A 17741-nucleotide genomic window follows, 5' to 3' on the forward strand; every position below is an offset into this window, starting at 1 on the left:
TCTTGTGTGTTCTATGAAAATGTGCCTCCTGTGTGCACGACGTGCATTGGGCACATCCCCTCCTCCCACCTGTCCAGGCTGGCAACCATCTTCTCCTCCAACTCCCACCAAGACGTGCTTCCTGAAGTCCTGGCACAGAGAGATTCTCCTTCTCAGTGCCAAACCCTGCCAGCCTGGAGCTGCAGAGAAAGAATCTGAATTGGCAGCAGTAGCCACACTCGTGCCCTGAGGCTGAGCTGGGACAGCAATATGGCCCCCTTGGTGCAGCCCATCCCCTTCCTCCATAGCTGTGCTTGTGAGGTCTGGGCCTCTCGGCCTCCTCCCCTGCAGGAGGGCCAGCTGCTGCGCGTCCCTGGCCCAGCCTCTGCTGCATTTGGGGGCCTGAGGGCTGCTGGGAGGGGTGAGGAGCATCGGGAGGACAGGAGGGGGCCCTCACCTTTGCCACAAGAGTCAGCGGGGTCCTGGGCCTTAAGGAGCCTCTCCAGGGAGGCCAGTGCAGGACCAGGAGGAAGGGCACGGTTGTCAGGACCAAGAGCCTCTCTGCTCTGGTCTCTCTGAAAGGCCAGTTTCTCACCCCACCCACAAGGCCAGCACCATGGACAGGGCCGCGTCTGTGCCAGGGAAGGGAACAGGCACCCAACAGGGAGCAGCTGACTTGTGGCTGGAGGACCAGAGAGCACACATTTTAGGTTTCCTGGGTCATAGAGTCTGTCACAACTACTCAGCTCTGCCCTTGTAGCGTGGGAGCAGACCCAGAAGACATGGGCGTGGCTTTACCCAGAACACTTATTTATGGGCAACGGCACTGGATTTCATAGAATCCTCCTGTGTCACAAAATGCTATTCTTCTTTGAATCTTTCCTAACCATTGAAAAATGTAACAAGTGTTCTTAGCCCCTGGGTTGAGCACAAACAGACGGAGGGCACGATTTGGCCTGTGTGTCATACTTTTCTGGGCCCTGGCCTAGGTACCTGGTGCAGGTAATGGACATGCCAGCTAGACAGGACCTCCAGCCATCCCCAGTCCTCCCAGCACTGCCCTCCCGATGAGACCAGTGTCCCCAGATACTGGTGAGCCAGCACTTCCGGGGTAAGTAGCACATACGGGGCCATCCTGTGCAACCCTTTTCTCTTGTAACCAAACGGGGGCATTCTAAACCCTCCAGTCTACACCAGATCTGTCTCCTTGGGCAATGTATCAGAGCAGCAGGTTGTGGCATCCCTTCTTTACACCTGTGTAGTATTCCACTGTAATGATGACTGTCACTTATGTAATGGACAAGTCTGTTGTTTCTAAGCTTCTGTGATTTCAAAGGATGCTGCAAGTAATAGCCTTATACACTTGATCACGGGGCACGAAGTCTTAGGTGTCCAGGCCCTTAGATGGAGAAGGATTGCACTGAATTCCCATAACACCCCAGGACTAGGTTCTATCATTACCCCATATATTGGATAAAACAATCAAAGTGCACAGAGGTGATGCAGGCTCCCAAGATCACTTGCCTCATCAGTAGGGAAGACAAGATTGGGCCCCGATCTGGCTCCAGCACCGACACTCATAATCACCCTTTATTGTGACGGTTGTGACGCTGTGGTTCTTCCCAAAAGTCAGGGAGGGCCTGCGGACAGCCTTAGCTCCAGCTCAACATGGAAGCCTGGACAAGCCCCTCCAGCAGGGCCCGCAGGATGGAGCCCCTGAGAAGCAGCCTGTCACCTCCCAGATAAAGTCTGACCTCAGCCTGGCCCCGGCGCTCTGGGAAGGATTGGCCTGGAGAATGGCCCTCTCCCCCTCCTCTGTGCCTCCTGTCTCAGCACCATTGCCATCCAGTCATCCCACAGCCCAGAGCTGGTCATCCCAGCTGTGCCTAGACCTGGCACAGAGCCAGACATCACCAAGTGACAGACCACAGAGGGCCAGTGCCTGGGGTGTCTTTTCCAGCTGGTGTCAGGCACACAGACTGGATCGCCCACTCTAGCTCTCTGAGGGTCAGTGGGGAGCTAGCCTGGGCTCCTGAGAGCCTGTGGGACACTAGACTCTGCCTAAGCCTCAGTGAGGTACTAAAACTGGTTCTGCACAAGGCAGGAGCCCTGGGGCCCACAGAGCTTCCACGGGCATCTGACCTACAGCCCCCCCATGGCATTGACCTGTCTGGCCAAGCTGGGAAGGGCTCTCAGCAAACCTCCTTTCCTCTGAGACCAAGATCTAGTCCAGGTGCTGAGGAGAGAGACCCAGAGATGACAGCGAAATGTGTGCTGCCACTGTCCCATCTTGTTTGTGCAGGCCACAGGGCCAAGACAACAAACAAAGGAGATCCGGGGGCCTCCTCCAGGATGGCTCTGGGAATTCCCCCAGGAAGAATGCTCACCTCCCAGCTCCTTCCTGTCCCCTGGTGCCTCTTGCTCCTTCCATCTGGATGGGCGCCCATTGGGCCAGGGAGGGTATAAAGGGCTGGGCAGAGGACACCCAGGCACAATCACACTGCCCAGTGCTGGGACTGGGCGATAAGACTCTCCTGTCCAGGTAAGATGGGGCTCCCCTCTATCACATGGGGCTGACGAGGTCAGGCGGGGTCCCTCTCTGAGAGTCGGGTGGGCTGTCCTCCTCTCTGCAGGAGCCTTGGGACCCTCCAGCCAGAAGCCATGCTGCTGTGGCTGACCCTCGCCCTCCTGTGGAGCACCACCTGCTGGGCAGAGCGTAAGTCTGGCTGGGTCAGCCCCCTCCAGCCCATCCATCTGGTGGCCACCCTCCCCTCTCTGCATCCCAGAGACCCAGGGTCTTGGCCCTGCCCTGGTCACAGACTAACTCTTGTCTCAGGACTGTCTCATTTGGTGGAGGGGCTGTGTCCAGAGATGGGGAGAGAGAGCCTGCATGTCACTGTGTGGTTTATTTTCTCTCCCTCACCTGCTTCTTTCATCATCTAGAGATTTATGGGTCCGGAGGAGGCCAGTATTTCAGTACCTCTCCAGACTATGACAATGACATCACTGGGATTCAATTGTCAATGGGTGATTCAGATGTGATTAAGAGGTGAGTAGGGCCGGGCCATGAGCTCTATAGCTGAGTCCTACTCATGCCAATTCTCAGAAAGGTGGGGAGGGGGCTTAGTGCCTCTTCTCCAAACATCCTTGCTGGGTATTGATGACTCTTTGAGGCCATTGGGTCCTTAGAGTCATGGAGTCACTAGCCATCACCTTTCCCTTTGTCCCTTTTCCTCATCCACTTTCTCTCCTGCACACCAGTCCTATCAGTCCAGGTTAGGTCAGAGAGGAAAGGAAGTGAGGGTCAGAGTGGACCACTGATGAACAGAAATTGCCAGAAGTCTGTAGAGTCAGAAAGCCCAGGACAGCTCCACTAATGTTGGGGTGGTGTCCTTGCTCAAGGCCTGGGGCAGATCTTGGCTCTGCACTGATGGGATCCTGGGGACCTGGGAGAGGGAATGGGGCAGAGCAGCCAGCAAAAAAGGGGATGGATTGTGGGTAGAGTGAGGCGAGGATGGGGAGGCCATGGGAGAGGCACCAAAGTGGGGCAAGGACACAGAGAAGGCCAGATGGGCAGAGCTAGTGGGACTCCCCAGGTGAGTGTGGGAAGTCATCTGCTTCTCAGGCCTGTGACCTGGGCAGCCTGACTCAGGCTCAGAAAGTCCAAACTGAGTCCAGGGACAGCTCTCCACTCAGAGTGATGACAGAGGCTGGCACCTCCTGAGGGTCAGGGTGTTGGATGCTGTGCCAAGCTCTCCTTTCAGATGATCCTGAGTGTTCCTACAGTCACTTCCATTTGGCAAATGAGGAAACTGAGGCCCAGAGCAGCTGGGTAACAAACCCAAGATCACAGAGCCCAAAGGTAGCAGAGCAGGGTTTCAAAACCAGCATGTCTGTCAGCACCCAGATTCATGTGCTCAGGGACTCATGCTGCAGTGACAGCCCTGAGCTCTGGTGGCCAGGGAGGGGTGGCTCAGGGACAGGGGACGTGGGGAGTGGTGAGTCACCTGGGTCCTGGGCGTCCAAAGCTCCCCCTTTCTCCCAGCATCCACCTGAGATATGGATTCTCCTGGAGTGAAAGTCACGGTGTCCAAGGTGGGAAGACCCAGGAATTCCTGCTGCAGCCGGGTGAACACATTGTAGCCGTCTATGGCACGTACACATTTTACCTCCGGCACCTGGTCGTATACACCGACCAAAAGCGCTCAGCCTCATTCGGGCGGGAAGTGGGCAACAGATTCTCTGAAATCCCAGGAGAACACAGGAAGGTGCTCATGGGAGTCTTTGGTCAGCATAAGCTCCTCGGCATCACGGGCATCGGCTTTCAGTGGGATGATCCTCGAGAGGAGCTGACCACTGTACGAACAACTACCTTCTGGCACAGATTGAAATGAGTGCTCCTGGGTCCCCAGGGGTGGGGCACGGGTCACCCTGCTGAGGCGGTCTCACTGGTGTTGGGCTGATAGCACTGGGGTATCCGACTCGGGTCCTGAATCGGAATCCACAATAAATGCAGTTTCTGCAGGAACAATGTGTCCAGGCGTGGTCCTTGGGTCTGGGGTACAACCCAAACCTTCTGAGCCTATGGAGGGTGAGGCTCCGGGCTGGGACTCAGTGACCCAAGCCACAGGATGAGGCAGGAGGTGGGTCTGACACCACAGGCCTCTGTGATTCTGCTGAGGATGCGGGACCTGCCCGAGCAGACCCTGGGCCAATCCCACAATCTTTCAGGATTCCGGGCTCCAAGGATGCCCTGCCCCTAACTCCCCACCCCAAGCCCATCCAGCTGGCTTCTGCCGGCCCAGACTCAGGTCCAGGCTTCCCGGAGTGTGCAAGGGGCCCCAGGGAAGCCACTCACTCATTCATTCATTCATTCAGTCAGTCAGTCCCTCACTCACTCAGCACACAGTTGCCAAGGCCTCACCCACACCAGGCTCTCCTGGGCACTGAGGGTGTAAAGAAGAAGACGCTGGGCGTCCAGCTGAAGGGCACCCCAGGGGACAGAAGCAGAAGCAGACGGAGACTGTTGGTTGTGGCATCTGCATTGATGGGGACACAGGCAGGGCATTGTGCAGAGGCACCTACCCAGAGGTAGGAGGTGGGGTGTGCCTCAGGGAAGCCTCCCTGGAGGAGGCAACATCTGGCCAAGTCCTAAAGGCTGAGTGAGAAGTGGCCAGGTGGAGACAGGGGAGGAGGGCATCCCAGGGGAGGGGTCAACATGGGCCAAGGCCAGAGCCAGAGATAGCCACGGACTGGGCCACTCCATGTGCGTGAATTTGTTATGGAAGCATTGGGAAACAAATGTAGCCCCAGACCTTGCGCATTCTGTGTACCCCATCCCACACCTGGATGCCCACGGCAGCAGTCACCGAGGCCTGAGTCCCCGACTCCTCCAGGGACCAGGCTCCAAACATTGGACCACAACCCACAGGAGAAACACACCGTACACTGCGACACGAGCACGCACCCGTCCAGAGAACTGCGACAGCCAAACTCTCAGGGATCCTGCCACGTGCAGCCTGTCCCCTGAAACCCTACTCACAGCAGCCCCATGAGGACAGGGCTGCCAGTATCCCCGTTTGCAAAAGGAGGAAACTGAGGCACAGGGAGCACAGTGGCTTGGACTAGGTCACGTAGCAGGAAGTGGCAGAGTTGGTGTTCAGCATGACATGGTCTGGCTGCAAAGTCCGGGCTCGGAACCCCAGATGGAGGCAAAGATTTCCCCACCGATGCTCGCCTTTCTGCCTTTTTCTCCTCTCTGTTTTACTTTTAATTTGAAAGGCTGGTTGAGAGCTATTTATAGTTCTTCACGTGGAGTCTGTGGGAAAATTTCAGGAAGCCATGAACTTGGATGGGGAAAAATTACCTCTTCATTTTCATTGTCTGCTATCAGAAATTTCCTATTTCCCTCAAGTATACATGTGACCTCATACACCCCATCGACAGCACTGCAACCTTGTCACTTCACTACAGTTCTGTTGTCCCAGACATCCTGAAATCTACACTCATCACTCCTTCAAAATTTGGGTGTTCTCAGACCTGCCTGTTCACAAGCTGATAACAAGAACACAGGTGTTTGTAGAGCTCACGCAGGTGGAAACACTTGACCAGCCATCTGAGGCTGCTTTGCAGGGGGCTCCTTTCTCCCCGTGTGGGGCTGAAGCCACGGGTGGGCAGGGGCCTCTCATCCCAGCTTGGCAGCTGCTCTGGGAAGCCCAGGGCCTGGTCTGGTGCATAATTCCTTTCCTGCCCCTGGCCTCCTAAAAGGGAATCTGTTTGCAGCACTAGTGATTCTTGACCCCTTTCTCAGGCGCCTACCTTTCTCGGGGCTGACAGCTGCCAGGGGGGACCTGCCTCCTGGGGTGACAACAAGGAGGATCAGAAAGGGGACAATGTTAACTTGAAGAGTGATAGCACTGATCCCCACAGCAGTCACTGCCTTGTGATGGGATCAGATAGGATGAGAGCAGGAGGGAGAGGAGAGTGAGAAGAGGAGGGGAAGGGGGCGTGGGAAGAGGAGGAGGGGCAGCACGGTGCCAGCTCAGGGGCTGTTGTGCAGACTAACCGGGAAACGCAGTCCGCAGCCCAGTGGATCCTTCCTTGTGACAACGTTCTCGGGATTTCCTTCAGGGCTCCCAGGCAAACCTTCAGCTAATTCTCGCTGTGGAGCCCTGCCAGGGATCCCTTGAAAGAGACAGTGGTGGAAACGCTGCACCTGTTGGCAAGACCTTAGGCCCCCATGACGTAATCGTCGCCTAGTGCACGGCCCGGGGGCCACATCGGCGCAGAGGCGGGGAGGGGGGCGGCGGGCAGGGGAGCTGGGGCCCCAAGGCTCAGTCCCCTCGGTGACAAGGACCACGCGGGTCCACATGTGTGCAGAACCTATATTCAACAAGGTAGGGCATTCAGGGTCACTCTGGCCTGACCGGCTGGTGTCAACCCAAAGTCACCTGGTCTCCGGTCCCGCCGCTGAGCGAGCGCGCCTGGCTGGAGGAGGCCGGGCGCCGGCACCCAGGACCCGCTCAGAACCCCGCAGGGCCCGCCCCGGACGCCGCAGGCGACTCCGACTCCGCTGAGACCTCCTTCCCCGCGTGGGCCTTCGGCTGCGCGGTCACCGCGGCGGGCCCCTGGGTGGACCGCTGCTCCGGGGCAAGTCCCTACTTGAAGCCGATGCCCGAGAGGCACAAGAGCCCGCGCTGGCCATTGGCGGACACGAGCTGCTGCCCTGGGGCGGGAGGCTGCGCGCTGAACCGCCGGCTCGCGGGGCGCCCGAACCTGGCCTCGCGCCCCCTGCTGGGGGTCCAGCGCAGGGGCCGGATGCAGGCCTGTCAATTTTATTTATCTTTTCAAAAAACCAGCTCAGAGTTTCATTGGTATTTTTCTATTGTTTTTTAAGTTTCTGTTTCATTTATTTCTGCTCTGATTATTATTATTTCCTTCCTTCTACTGATTTGAGGCTTTGTTTGTTCTTCTTTTTACAATCCCTTTAGGTGCACTGTTAGATTGTTTAGTTGAGATTTTTCTTGTTTGTTGAAGTAGGCCTGTGTTGCTATGAACTTCCCTCTTAGAACCAGTTTTGCTGTATCCTGTAAATTTTGGCGTGTCGTATTTTCATTTTCATTTGTCTCCAGGTAATTTTTTATTTCTCCTTTGATTTCTTCATTGACCCAATCGTTGTTTAGTAGAATTTTGTTTAATCTCCACCTATTTGTGGCTTTTCCAATTGCCTTCCTGTAGTTGCTTTCTAGTTTATACTATTGTGGTCAGAAAAGATGCTTGGTTTTATTTCAATCTTTGTAAATTTACTGAGACTTGTCCTGTGGCCTAATATGTGATTATGCTGGAGAATGTTCTTTGTGCATTTGAAAAGAATGTGTATTCTGTGGTTTGGGAATGGAATATTCTATATATATCTACTAAGTCCAGTTGTTCTAATGTGTCATTTAATGCTAACGTTTCCTTATTGATCTTCTGTTTGCATGATCTATCCATTGGTGTAAGTGGAGTATTAAAGTTCCCTACTATTATTGTGTGGTTATCTATTTCTCCTTTTATCTCTATTAATAATTGCTTTATATATTTAGGTGCTCCTATGTTGGGTGCATAGATATTTACATTTGTTATATCCTATTATTAGATTGTTCCCTTTATCATTATGTAGTGCCCTTCTTTGTCTCTTGTTACGGTTCTTGTTTTAAAGTCTATTTTGGGGGCCAGCCCCGTGGCCGAGTGGTTAAGTTCGCGTGCTCCGCTGCAGCGGCCCAGGGTTCAGATCCTGGCGCGGACATGACACCACTCGTCAGGCCACGTTGAGGCAGCGTCCCGTATGCCACAACTAGAAGGACCTGCAACTAAGATATACAACTATGTACCAGGGGGGATTTGGGGAGATAAAGCAGAAAAAAAAAATTAAAAAAAATAAGGTCTATTTTGTCTGAGATAAGTATACCTTTCCAGCTTTCTTTTCATCGCCATTTGCATGGAGTATCTTTTTCCATCCCTTCACTTTCAGTTTCTGAGTGTTTTTAGGTCTGAAGTGTGTCTGTTGTACGCAGCAAAATATGGGTCTTGTTGTTTTTATCCAATCAGGCACCTTATGCCTTTTAATTGGAGCATTTAGTCCACTGACATTTAAACTAGCTCGTAATAAGACGGTACTTATTGCTCCTTTGTTACTTTTTTCCGGGTGTTTTAGTGGTTCTTCTCTGTTCCTTTCTTCTTCTCTTGCTCTCTTCCCTTGTGGTTTGATGGCTTTCTTTAGTATTATGTTTGGGTTCCTTTCTCTTAATTTTTTTGTGTTTATTATACATTTCTGGTTTGTGATTACCATGAGGTTCACATATAATGACTTACATATGTAGAAATCTATATTAAGTTGATGGTCACTTTAGTTTGACCTCTTGCTACAAACTCTACTCTTTCACTCTCCTCCTCACACATTTTAAGTTTTTGATATCAAATCTAACCTCTTTTTTGTGCATGTGCATCCATTACCCTCTTATCACGGATATAGACAATTTTAGTACTTTGTCTTTTGACCTTCATATTAGCTTCATAGGTGGTTGATCTGCTACCTTTGTTGTGTATTTGCCTTTACCGGTAACTTTATTGCTTTTTTTAAAATAATTTTCTTATTCCTATTTGTGGTCTTCTCTTTTCCACTTAAATAAATCCCTTTAGCATTTCTTCTAAGGATAGTTTCTTGGTGGTAAACTCTTTTAGTTCTTGCCTGTCTCAGAAACTCTTTCTCTGTCCTTTCATCCTGAATGATAACCTTGCCAGGTAGAGTATTCTTGACTATAGGTTTTTTCCTTTCCACACTTTAAATATATCATGCTACTCCCTTCTGGCCTGTAAGGCTTCTGCTGAGAAGTCAGCTGATAGCATTATGGGGTTTCCTTTGCATGCCACTTGTTGCCTTTCTCTTGCGACTTTTAAGATTCTCTCTTTATCTCTAATTTTTGACATTTTAATTTTAGCGTGTCTTGGTGAGTGCCCCTTTGGGTTCATCTTGTTTGGTGCTCTCTGTGCTTCCTCTGCCTGGATGTCTGTTTCATTCCTTAGATTGGGAAAGTTTTCAGCCATTATTTCTTCAAATAGATTCTCTGCCCCTTTGTCTGTCTCTAGTCCTCCTGGGACACGTGTAACACTGATGTTAGTGCACTTGATGTTGTCCCAGAGGTACCTTAGATTGTCCTTGTTCTTTTTAATTATTTTTTATTTTATCTGTTCAGCTTGGATGATTTCCTCTAGTCTCTCATCCAGCTCGCTGCTCCATTCTTCTGTATCATCTTCTCTACTGTGGAGTCCCTCTAGTGAATTTTTCATTTCCAGTATGGTATTCTTCATTTCTGATTGGTTCTTTTTTACATTTTCCAGTTCTTTGTTGAAGTTCTCACTGAGTTCATCCATTTTTATCCTAAGATCCGTGAACATCCTTATGACTCTCTGTTTCGTTTAGTTCTTTCTCTGGGGTTTTGTCCTGTTATTTTATTTGCAACGTATTCCTTTGTCTCCTCATTTTGCCTCTTTCTCTGTGCTTATATCTATGTATTGTATAGGTCAGCTACGTCTCCCAATCTTGGAGAGATGACCTTATATAAGAGATGCCTTATGAGGCCCGGCAATGTGCTTCCCTCCTGTCTCTAGTTCAAATGTCCCAGGAGCTACCCCGTGCGGGCTGCTTGTGTCCATCTGTTATGGCATGGTTGCTTTTGCTGCAGGTGCCTGGGGAGTCTAGGCTGTCCCCCTTGCCAACTGGCTGTAATGCTCAGCTGTGTGTGGCTGCTATGGTCCTTTCAGTCACTTCATCAGGGTTGGGGAGCTACAGTACAGTTGGCTGAAAGGTCTAATAGCACATATCTGGTGCAGTTTTTCTGTAAAGTGAGTAGACACCAGTGAGACCAAATACTAGGCTCAGGGGCATACAACTGCTGCAGGCCTCCAGCCAGCAAGGCTGTTGTCAGCTCTCTCAGGGCTTCAGCTGAGTGTGGCCAGCCCCAGGCAAGGGAGCACCCAAATGTTTCAGGCTTTGGAAGGTGGGGCCAATCCTCTGTGTGGCTATTTGAGAAGCACAAGTCTGCTGCAGCTGACAAGCCCCACTGCCCACAGGGCTACTCACCCCACCAACACAGCCCTGCCCCGTGCACATGCACAAACCCACTGAAGCAGACGCAACCGCCCTGCTGCCGAGGCCCCACACACTCCACGACCACAGGCCCACTCCTCGTGCACTCCCTACCCTGCAGAGGGCAACCCACTTGCCCAGCTGCAGAGGCTTCCAGGCACCCCATGTAAGCTGGCCCAGAAGTTGCCAGAGGGCTTGCTGGTGGGTGGAGCCAAACCCCAGGGGTTAGCTGGATTAAGTCGGTGCTCTAGTGGGTGGGGCAGACCTCTGCAATAATGGGCCAGAAGAAGAACTCCAATGTTATCTGCCAGCATCTGTGTCAGCACACCTGTACTGGGTCACAATAAAGGCTACTGCAAATGTCTCAGTCCCTGGAGAGGTCTCACCTCTCACCAAGATGCACCCAGAGCCTATCAGATGAGTCTCTTCTCCCCAATGGACTATGCGTCTTTCTTTCTGGCTCTTTTAGGTGGCTTATCAAAACAGGTGAATTTCTGCATAGGCCCTTTAACAGCCTGCTCTATTTTCCCTTATGTCAATAGCTTTTCTGGGGGGTATTCCCTTTTGTAGTTAATAGCAAGCAAAGCCAGATATTATGACACTTGTCTCAGTTGTGCTGAATCCAAAACCTACTTATTTTGGTAACACTCCCCCACTCAGATCACCCACTCCTTCAGGGAAGGCTTCAAACCTTAGGGTTGCTCCTGGCCAGCCATGAAGCACTGTGGCTAAAAGGTGGCTTTCTACTCTCCAGATAGGAATTTCTGCCCCTTCTATCTGTTAGTGCTGTCCCTTGTTGTATATGTTCTTTATATCCAGATTTCAGTTCTCTGTTATGGGTAATTATTCTTAGAGTAGTTGTAAGTTCATTTTGTCCATGGGAGGAGGGGAGCTCAGAGTCTGCCTACACCACCATCTTACACCGTTCTCTGTTGCTTTTTTTTTTTTTTTTTGGTTTTTATTTTATTTTTTTTTTTTATTTTTTATTAATGTTATGATAGATTACAACCTTGTGAGATTTCAGTTGTACATTTTTGTTAGTCATGTTGTGGGTACCCCACTTCCCCCTCCGTACCCTCCCCCCACCCCCCCTTTTCCCTGGTAACCACCGATCAGATCTCCTTCTCAATATACTAATTTCCACCTATGAGTGGAGTCATATAGAGTTCATCTTTCTCTGACTGACTTATTTCGCTTAACATAATGCCCTCGAGGTCCATCCACGTTGTTGTGAATGGGCCAATTTCGTCTTTTTTTATGGCTGAGTAGTATTCCATTGTGTATATATACCACATCTTCTTTATCCAATCATCAGTTTCTGGGCATGTAGGCTGGTTCCACGTCTTGGCTATTGTAAATAATGCTGCGATGAACATAGGGGTGCAACGGACTCTTGAGATATCTGATATCAGGTTCTTAGGATAGATACCCAGTAATGGGATGGCTGGGTCATAGGGTATTTCTATTTTTAACTTTTTGAGAAATCTCCATACTGTTTTCCATAGTGGCTGTACCAGTTTGCATTCCCACCAACAGTGTATGAGGGTTCCTCTTTCTCCACAGCCTCTCCAACATTTGTCGTTCTTGGTTTTGGATGTTTTTGCCAATCTAACGGGGGTAAGGTGATATCTTAGTGTAGTTTTGCTTTGCATTTCCCTGATGATTAGCGATGATGAACATCTTTTCATGTGTCTATTGGCCATATTCATATCTTCTTTTGAGAAATGTCTGTTCATGTCCTCTGCCCATTTTTTGATCGGGTTGTTTGTTTTTTTGTTGTTAAGCAGTGTGAGTTCTTTGTATATTATGGAGATTAACCCTTTGTCGGATAAGTGGCTTTTTTCCCAATTAGTGAGCTGTTTTTTTGTTTCAATCCTGTTTTCCCTTGCCTTGAAGAAGCTCTTTAGTCTGATTAAGTCCCATTTGTTTATTCCTTCTATTGTTTCCCTCAACTGAGGAGTTACAGTGTCCGAAAAGATTCTTTTGAAACTGATGTCAAAGAGTGTACTGCCTATATTCTCTTCCAAAAGACTTATTGTCTCAGGCCTAATCTTTAGGTCTTTGATCCATTTTGAGTTTATTTTGGTGTGTGGTGAAAAAGAATGGTCAATTTTCAATCTTTTGCATGTGGCTGTCCAGTTTTCCCAGCACCATTTGTTGAAGAGACTTTCTTTTCTCCATTGTAGGCCCTCTGCTCCTTTGTCGAAGATTAGCTGTCCATAGATGTGTGGTTTTATCTCTGGGCTTTCAATTCTGTTCCATTGATCTGTGGACCTGTTTTTGTACTAGTACCATGCTGTTTTGATCACTGTAGCTTTGTAGTATGTTTTGAAATCGGGGATTGTGATTCCGCCGGCTTTGTTTTTCTTGCTCAGGATTGCTTTAGCAATTCGCGGTCTTTTGTTCCCCCATATGAATTTTAGGATTGTTTGTTCAATTTCTGTGAAGAATGTTCTTGGGATTCTGATTGGGATAGCATTGAATCTGTATATTGCTTTAGGTAGTATGGACATTTTAACTATGTTTATTCTTCCAATCCATGTGCAAGGAATGTTTTTCCATCTCTTTATGTCATCGCCTATTTCTTTCAAGAAAGTCTTGTAGTTTTCATTGTATAGATCCTTCACTTCCTTGGTTAAGTTTATCCCAAGGTATTTTATTCTTTTCGTTGCGATTGTGAATGGGATAGAGTTCTTGAGTTCTTTTTCTGTTAGTTTATTGTTAGTGTATAGAAGTGCATAAATCAGTAGCATTTCTATACACTAACAATAAACTAACAGAAAAAGAACTCAAGAACTCTATCCCGTTCTCTGTTGCTTTGATGCAGGACTTTTCAATAACTCTAAGAGGCTCAAATGCATCAGGAATCTGTACAAGGAAACTTACTGAGTGACATTCCCTGAAATCACTGGACCCTGGACCCCTTGTTTTTGGAGAATTGCACAAGGGACTTGTGACATGCTGCCCCACGGTTTCTAGGGCCACCCTGGATCCTGACGGTTCTCTTGGTCCCTCCCTCTCGTAGGATCCCCTGAGCTGACATCCTCCATCTTCTCAGGTGGATTCTTCTCCAGTAAAATCTCCTTTCCTTTCAGCACCTGTCCCTGCCATGTGCCCCATCCGACACAAGGAGGCGGTGGTGAGCTGAGACCTCACTGCCCAAGCTGTCCAGGTGTTCATCTAAGGTGAGGAAGTGACCGGAGGCCCTGGTTTCTCATTGGATATTTACCAGATAAAGCAGGTACGTGACAATGCAGGTAACTTAAGATGCAAAGCCACCATCCAGATCGCATGCCTACTAAGGAGACTTGTTTTTCCTTTTAATGTGAAAGCTGGATTGAGGCTGAAGAAGAACTTACAAGCACCCCGTCTGGGCTGCTCATTCGCATCCTGGTCACCTGCTGCCCTGGTCTAAGACAACAGGAGAAATGGTGCCGTACTCACAGAGTCAGACTTCTCTGCAAAGTGAAAATACCTTTATGATGATTATAAAAGTAATGCATTCTCGTTAAAAAAGGAAAGTCAACAAAAGGAGCCTAAAGAAGAAACTTTTAGAAATCACCAGAACCCCACTTTGAGCCAATCTCTAGCACTGGACATTTGGGTTGTTGACAAATGTCATTAAAAATGATACCTTCATGTAAATGCTTATTTATAAACCTTGGCTGACCGTCCTAATCATTTCTCAGGATAAATTTTCTGTGAGAGCAACAAATTAGTCAAACAGGCTCCATATTTGAAGGGTTTTAAACCATGAGAAGGTCCCCAGCAGACTCCTCCAGCAAAGTCAGAGGGACCCATTTCCCACACTGCTCCTGACACTGACAACTCCACTCTTACACCCTTTGAGAACTTATAGGTTAAAAAATACACAATATTTTTATAAAGAATAATCAGTTTGTTTTTGTAAAATTGGTACAATCTTACAAAAAACGTTGAAGGAATACAGAAAAGAGAAGGAAAGAGAAAAATGTCCTAAATTCCATAATCTTGGAATAACCATGTTTCATTTGAATGTCTTTCTTGAAATCTGTTTAAAACTCAGGTTCTAGGACAGGAAGCTGGAAGGGCGGATAGGGTGTGGGTCAGGATGGAGGCCTGACACAGGAGTCTGCTTCTCCCAGGCTCCTGCAAACTCTAGAGAACAACGAGGAGACATTGACAAAGAGAACAATTCTCTGAGGGTGCTGACCCCAGCAATGTGCTGGAGCCTCTCAAAGGAGGGAGGCAGGTGGGCTTGAGTTGATCGGGGCAGGGGCCACCATGGGGCAGGAGGTGGGGCTCAAGGCACTTACAGGTGAGATCCGGTGGATCTGGGGTCCAGGAGAGGCTCCCAGGCAAACGTCAGGCTGACACTTGGGTGACTGACTGCAGTGGGTTGAATTGTCGCCCCCAAAACATATGTCCACCCAGAACTTCTGAAGGTGGCATTATTTGGAATACGGGTCTTTGCAGATGTAATTAAGGTAGACATCTTGAGATTATCCCAGATAGAATGGGCTATAAATCCAGTGACAAGTGTCCTTAGAAGAGACAGAAAAAGAGAAGACACACAGATACAGGGAGGAGGCCGTGTGCAGACGGAGGCAGAGACTGGAGACGTGTCCACAAGCCAAGGGACGCCAAGGATGCTGGCGGCCACCAGAACCTGGAGGAAGCAAGGAAAGGTTCTCCTTTAGAGACCTCTTGGGAACATGGCCATGCCTACAGCTTCATTTCAGATTTCTGGGCTTCAGAGCTGGGGGAGAATACCTTTCTGTTGTTTGAAGCCAAGTTTGTGGTCATTTCTTACAGCAGCCCTGGGAAATGCCCTCCCAATTTAGGTGAGTTACATAATTGTTTGGATGTGGTTAATTTTTCTAATTGTTCTATTCTACTCTGTAACCAGGATTCCCACAGACATTTATTTGTTCCATATTTAAGTAAATGAAATCAACCACATAAGCTCTTTACTTTGACTCGTCTCTTGGTCGGATTAATTCAATTATCCATATTCTTCCTAAAATGTCTGACAGTGGCTATGCTCCCTACTTTGTCCTGTGGTTAAGAATGTCTGCTGTGAGCAGTGGCTGCCTGGAGCTGGAGGGTGTGATACCAGCCCTGATATCGGTTTCCCTACATTAAAGCCAGCATATGTGGAGCTAAAACCGAAACACTCATTCCCTGCTTACTCCCTGGCTTCCTGGATCCAGAATCCACTATCCTCCATGGAGACAGACACCATCAAGGACAGCCACCTGGATTCACTATCTCCTCCCCACAAGGAGATACAGGCCGGTGTGAAAGCTGGTGACCAGCAAGGTCACGGGCTCCCTCCTCTCTGCAAGTAGTCTCAAGGCCAAATACAGGCTGATGGAAAAGCTCCAACAAGCAAGGCCATATGCTCCCCCTCCCCTACCTAAAACCCCAAATAAAAACCCTTCCTTTTAGCTTTTGGCAGAGTTTTAGATTTCAGCGTTAGCTGCCCTTTCTCCTTGCTCAGCGCTGGGCAATAAGAAAGTCCTACTTTCTACCACTACACCCAGTGTCAAAGATTGGCTAGCTGTGCAACAGATGAGCAAACTCATTTCAGGTTTGATATCAGGTGCAGATTACCGGTGGGGGGAGCAGGAGAGACATTTCTGGGGCAGGGTCATGCTCTGTATCAGGAAAGGAGTCTGGATTACACAGGCATGTGTGTCTGTCAAACCCCATGAGGATGCACTTCCAGATTTGAGAGTGCATTGTATGCAAATTGTTCTTCAAATTGGAAAAGAAACTACGAACCCATCTACTCAGTGATCCACAAGTTGCAGTGTCTGAGGGGCAGTGTGCTGATGCCTGCACCTTACATTGAAATGCATCAAGAAGGGGATAGGTTGCTGGATGGATGGATGGTTAGATGGATAGATACCCAATGACATAGACACAATGCAGCGCCAAGACTTGGAGAGGCAGTGAGTATATGAGTCTTTGCCGTAAACATCTTTCACCTTTGCAATAAGTTTGAAAATTTTTATAGTGAAATGTTGGGAGAAATGTCTGTTGACTTTGAATTTGAAAGATAACTCGCCTGAGTCTGTACTCAGCTTCTGCCATCTTGGTCCATCTGGACCCTGTGCCTTTAGCGTGGAGCCGTGGTCTGGAAAGCTCTGAGCCCTCAGCACAGGTGCAGTGCAGGCGGTTTTGGTTCGCTGTGGGGGCCACAGTCAGGAGTTGGCCTCCAGTCCAGCATCACCCCCAAAGGGCTCCTGTTCTCTGCAGTCCACACAGGTAGGTCTTGACCATTCCTGGGAAGGAGATGAGCATCTTATTGAAAAGCAGTTTGATGTGGTCCCAGCACCAAGAACATTTAGAGCCTGCCGCTGAAAAGGAGGGGGAGGTCCGTCTGGGCCAGTCCTCAATACGGAACCCTCCTCCCAAAAAGTTTGCTAATGACCTGCACAGAGTCCCAATCCTCCCTCACCAACCTCATGCAGTGGGGTCTGTTAGGGGTCCATTTACAGGGGAAGAAACCGAGGCTCAGAGCAGTAAGGGATGTGCGTTGAAGGGCAGAGTCAGAATGTCTGTAATGGATCAGACCCTCAGGTCAATAATAACGAGTGTACGGGGGCAGGCAGGGTGCTAGCCGTGACACGCATTACTTCATCCAGCAGGGGATGGTCCCAAGCAAGGAAGTGTGAGCTTGCCAGAAGAAGCAGTGTGGGGTCTGCCCCAAAGACAGGCAGTTCCCTGGGCCCTAGGAGTGGAGATCAGGAGAGGTGGGAGGGGCTGAGGTGCCAGACAGGAACCAGCCCCAGGGGTGGCTCGGGAGGGTGCTGACTAGTGTAACGGACAGACTGCCTGCGTAGCCCCAACATTCGTACACTGAAGCCCTAACCCCAAGTGTGATGGGATTTGGAGGTGGGGCGTTTGGGGGTGACTACTTTTAAAGGAAATCACAGAATGAGCCCTAATCAGGAGATTGGTGTCCTTCTAAGGAAGCTCTCTGCCATGTGAGGACACTGAGAAGATGCCTTCTGTGAGAAGGAAGAGAATCTTCACCAAAATCATATCTATTGGCACCTTGATCTTGGAATTCTTAGCTTCCAGAATTGTGAGAAATAAAACTCACAATGTATAAGCCCCGAGTCTGTGGGGTTTGTTGTCACAGCCA

General features: G+C 49.4%; 1 protein-coding gene and 1 long non-coding RNA gene across 2 annotated transcripts; both read left to right on the top strand.

Moving 5' to 3' along the window:
- Nucleotides 1-2605: 2605 nt before the first annotated feature.
- Nucleotides 2606-8514, top strand: LOC103551655 (pancreatic adenocarcinoma up-regulated factor-like). Its single transcript, XM_070567243.1, has 6 exons — nucleotides 2606-2695; nucleotides 2923-3028; nucleotides 4025-4337; nucleotides 5873-5900; nucleotides 6926-7302; nucleotides 8509-8514. The coding sequence occupies exons 1-6, from the start codon at nucleotides 2641-2643 to the stop codon at nucleotides 8512-8514; spliced, it is 885 nt and encodes a 294-aa protein (XP_070423344.1). The 5' UTR covers nucleotides 2606-2640.
- A 2439-nt stretch (nucleotides 8515-10953) lies between these two features.
- Nucleotides 10954-14245, top strand: LOC139074959 (uncharacterized). The gene is made up of 3 exons (XR_011524989.1): nucleotides 10954-11092; nucleotides 13702-13847; nucleotides 13939-14245. It is a non-coding gene; the product is annotated as an uncharacterized lncRNA (long non-coding RNA).
- Nucleotides 14246-17741: the final 3496 nt, after the last annotated feature.

This window comes from Equus przewalskii, chromosome 12, assembly GCF_037783145.1.
Source record: "Equus przewalskii isolate Varuska chromosome 12, EquPr2, whole genome shotgun sequence".
NCBI lineage: Eukaryota > Metazoa > Chordata > Mammalia > Perissodactyla > Equidae > Equus > Equus przewalskii.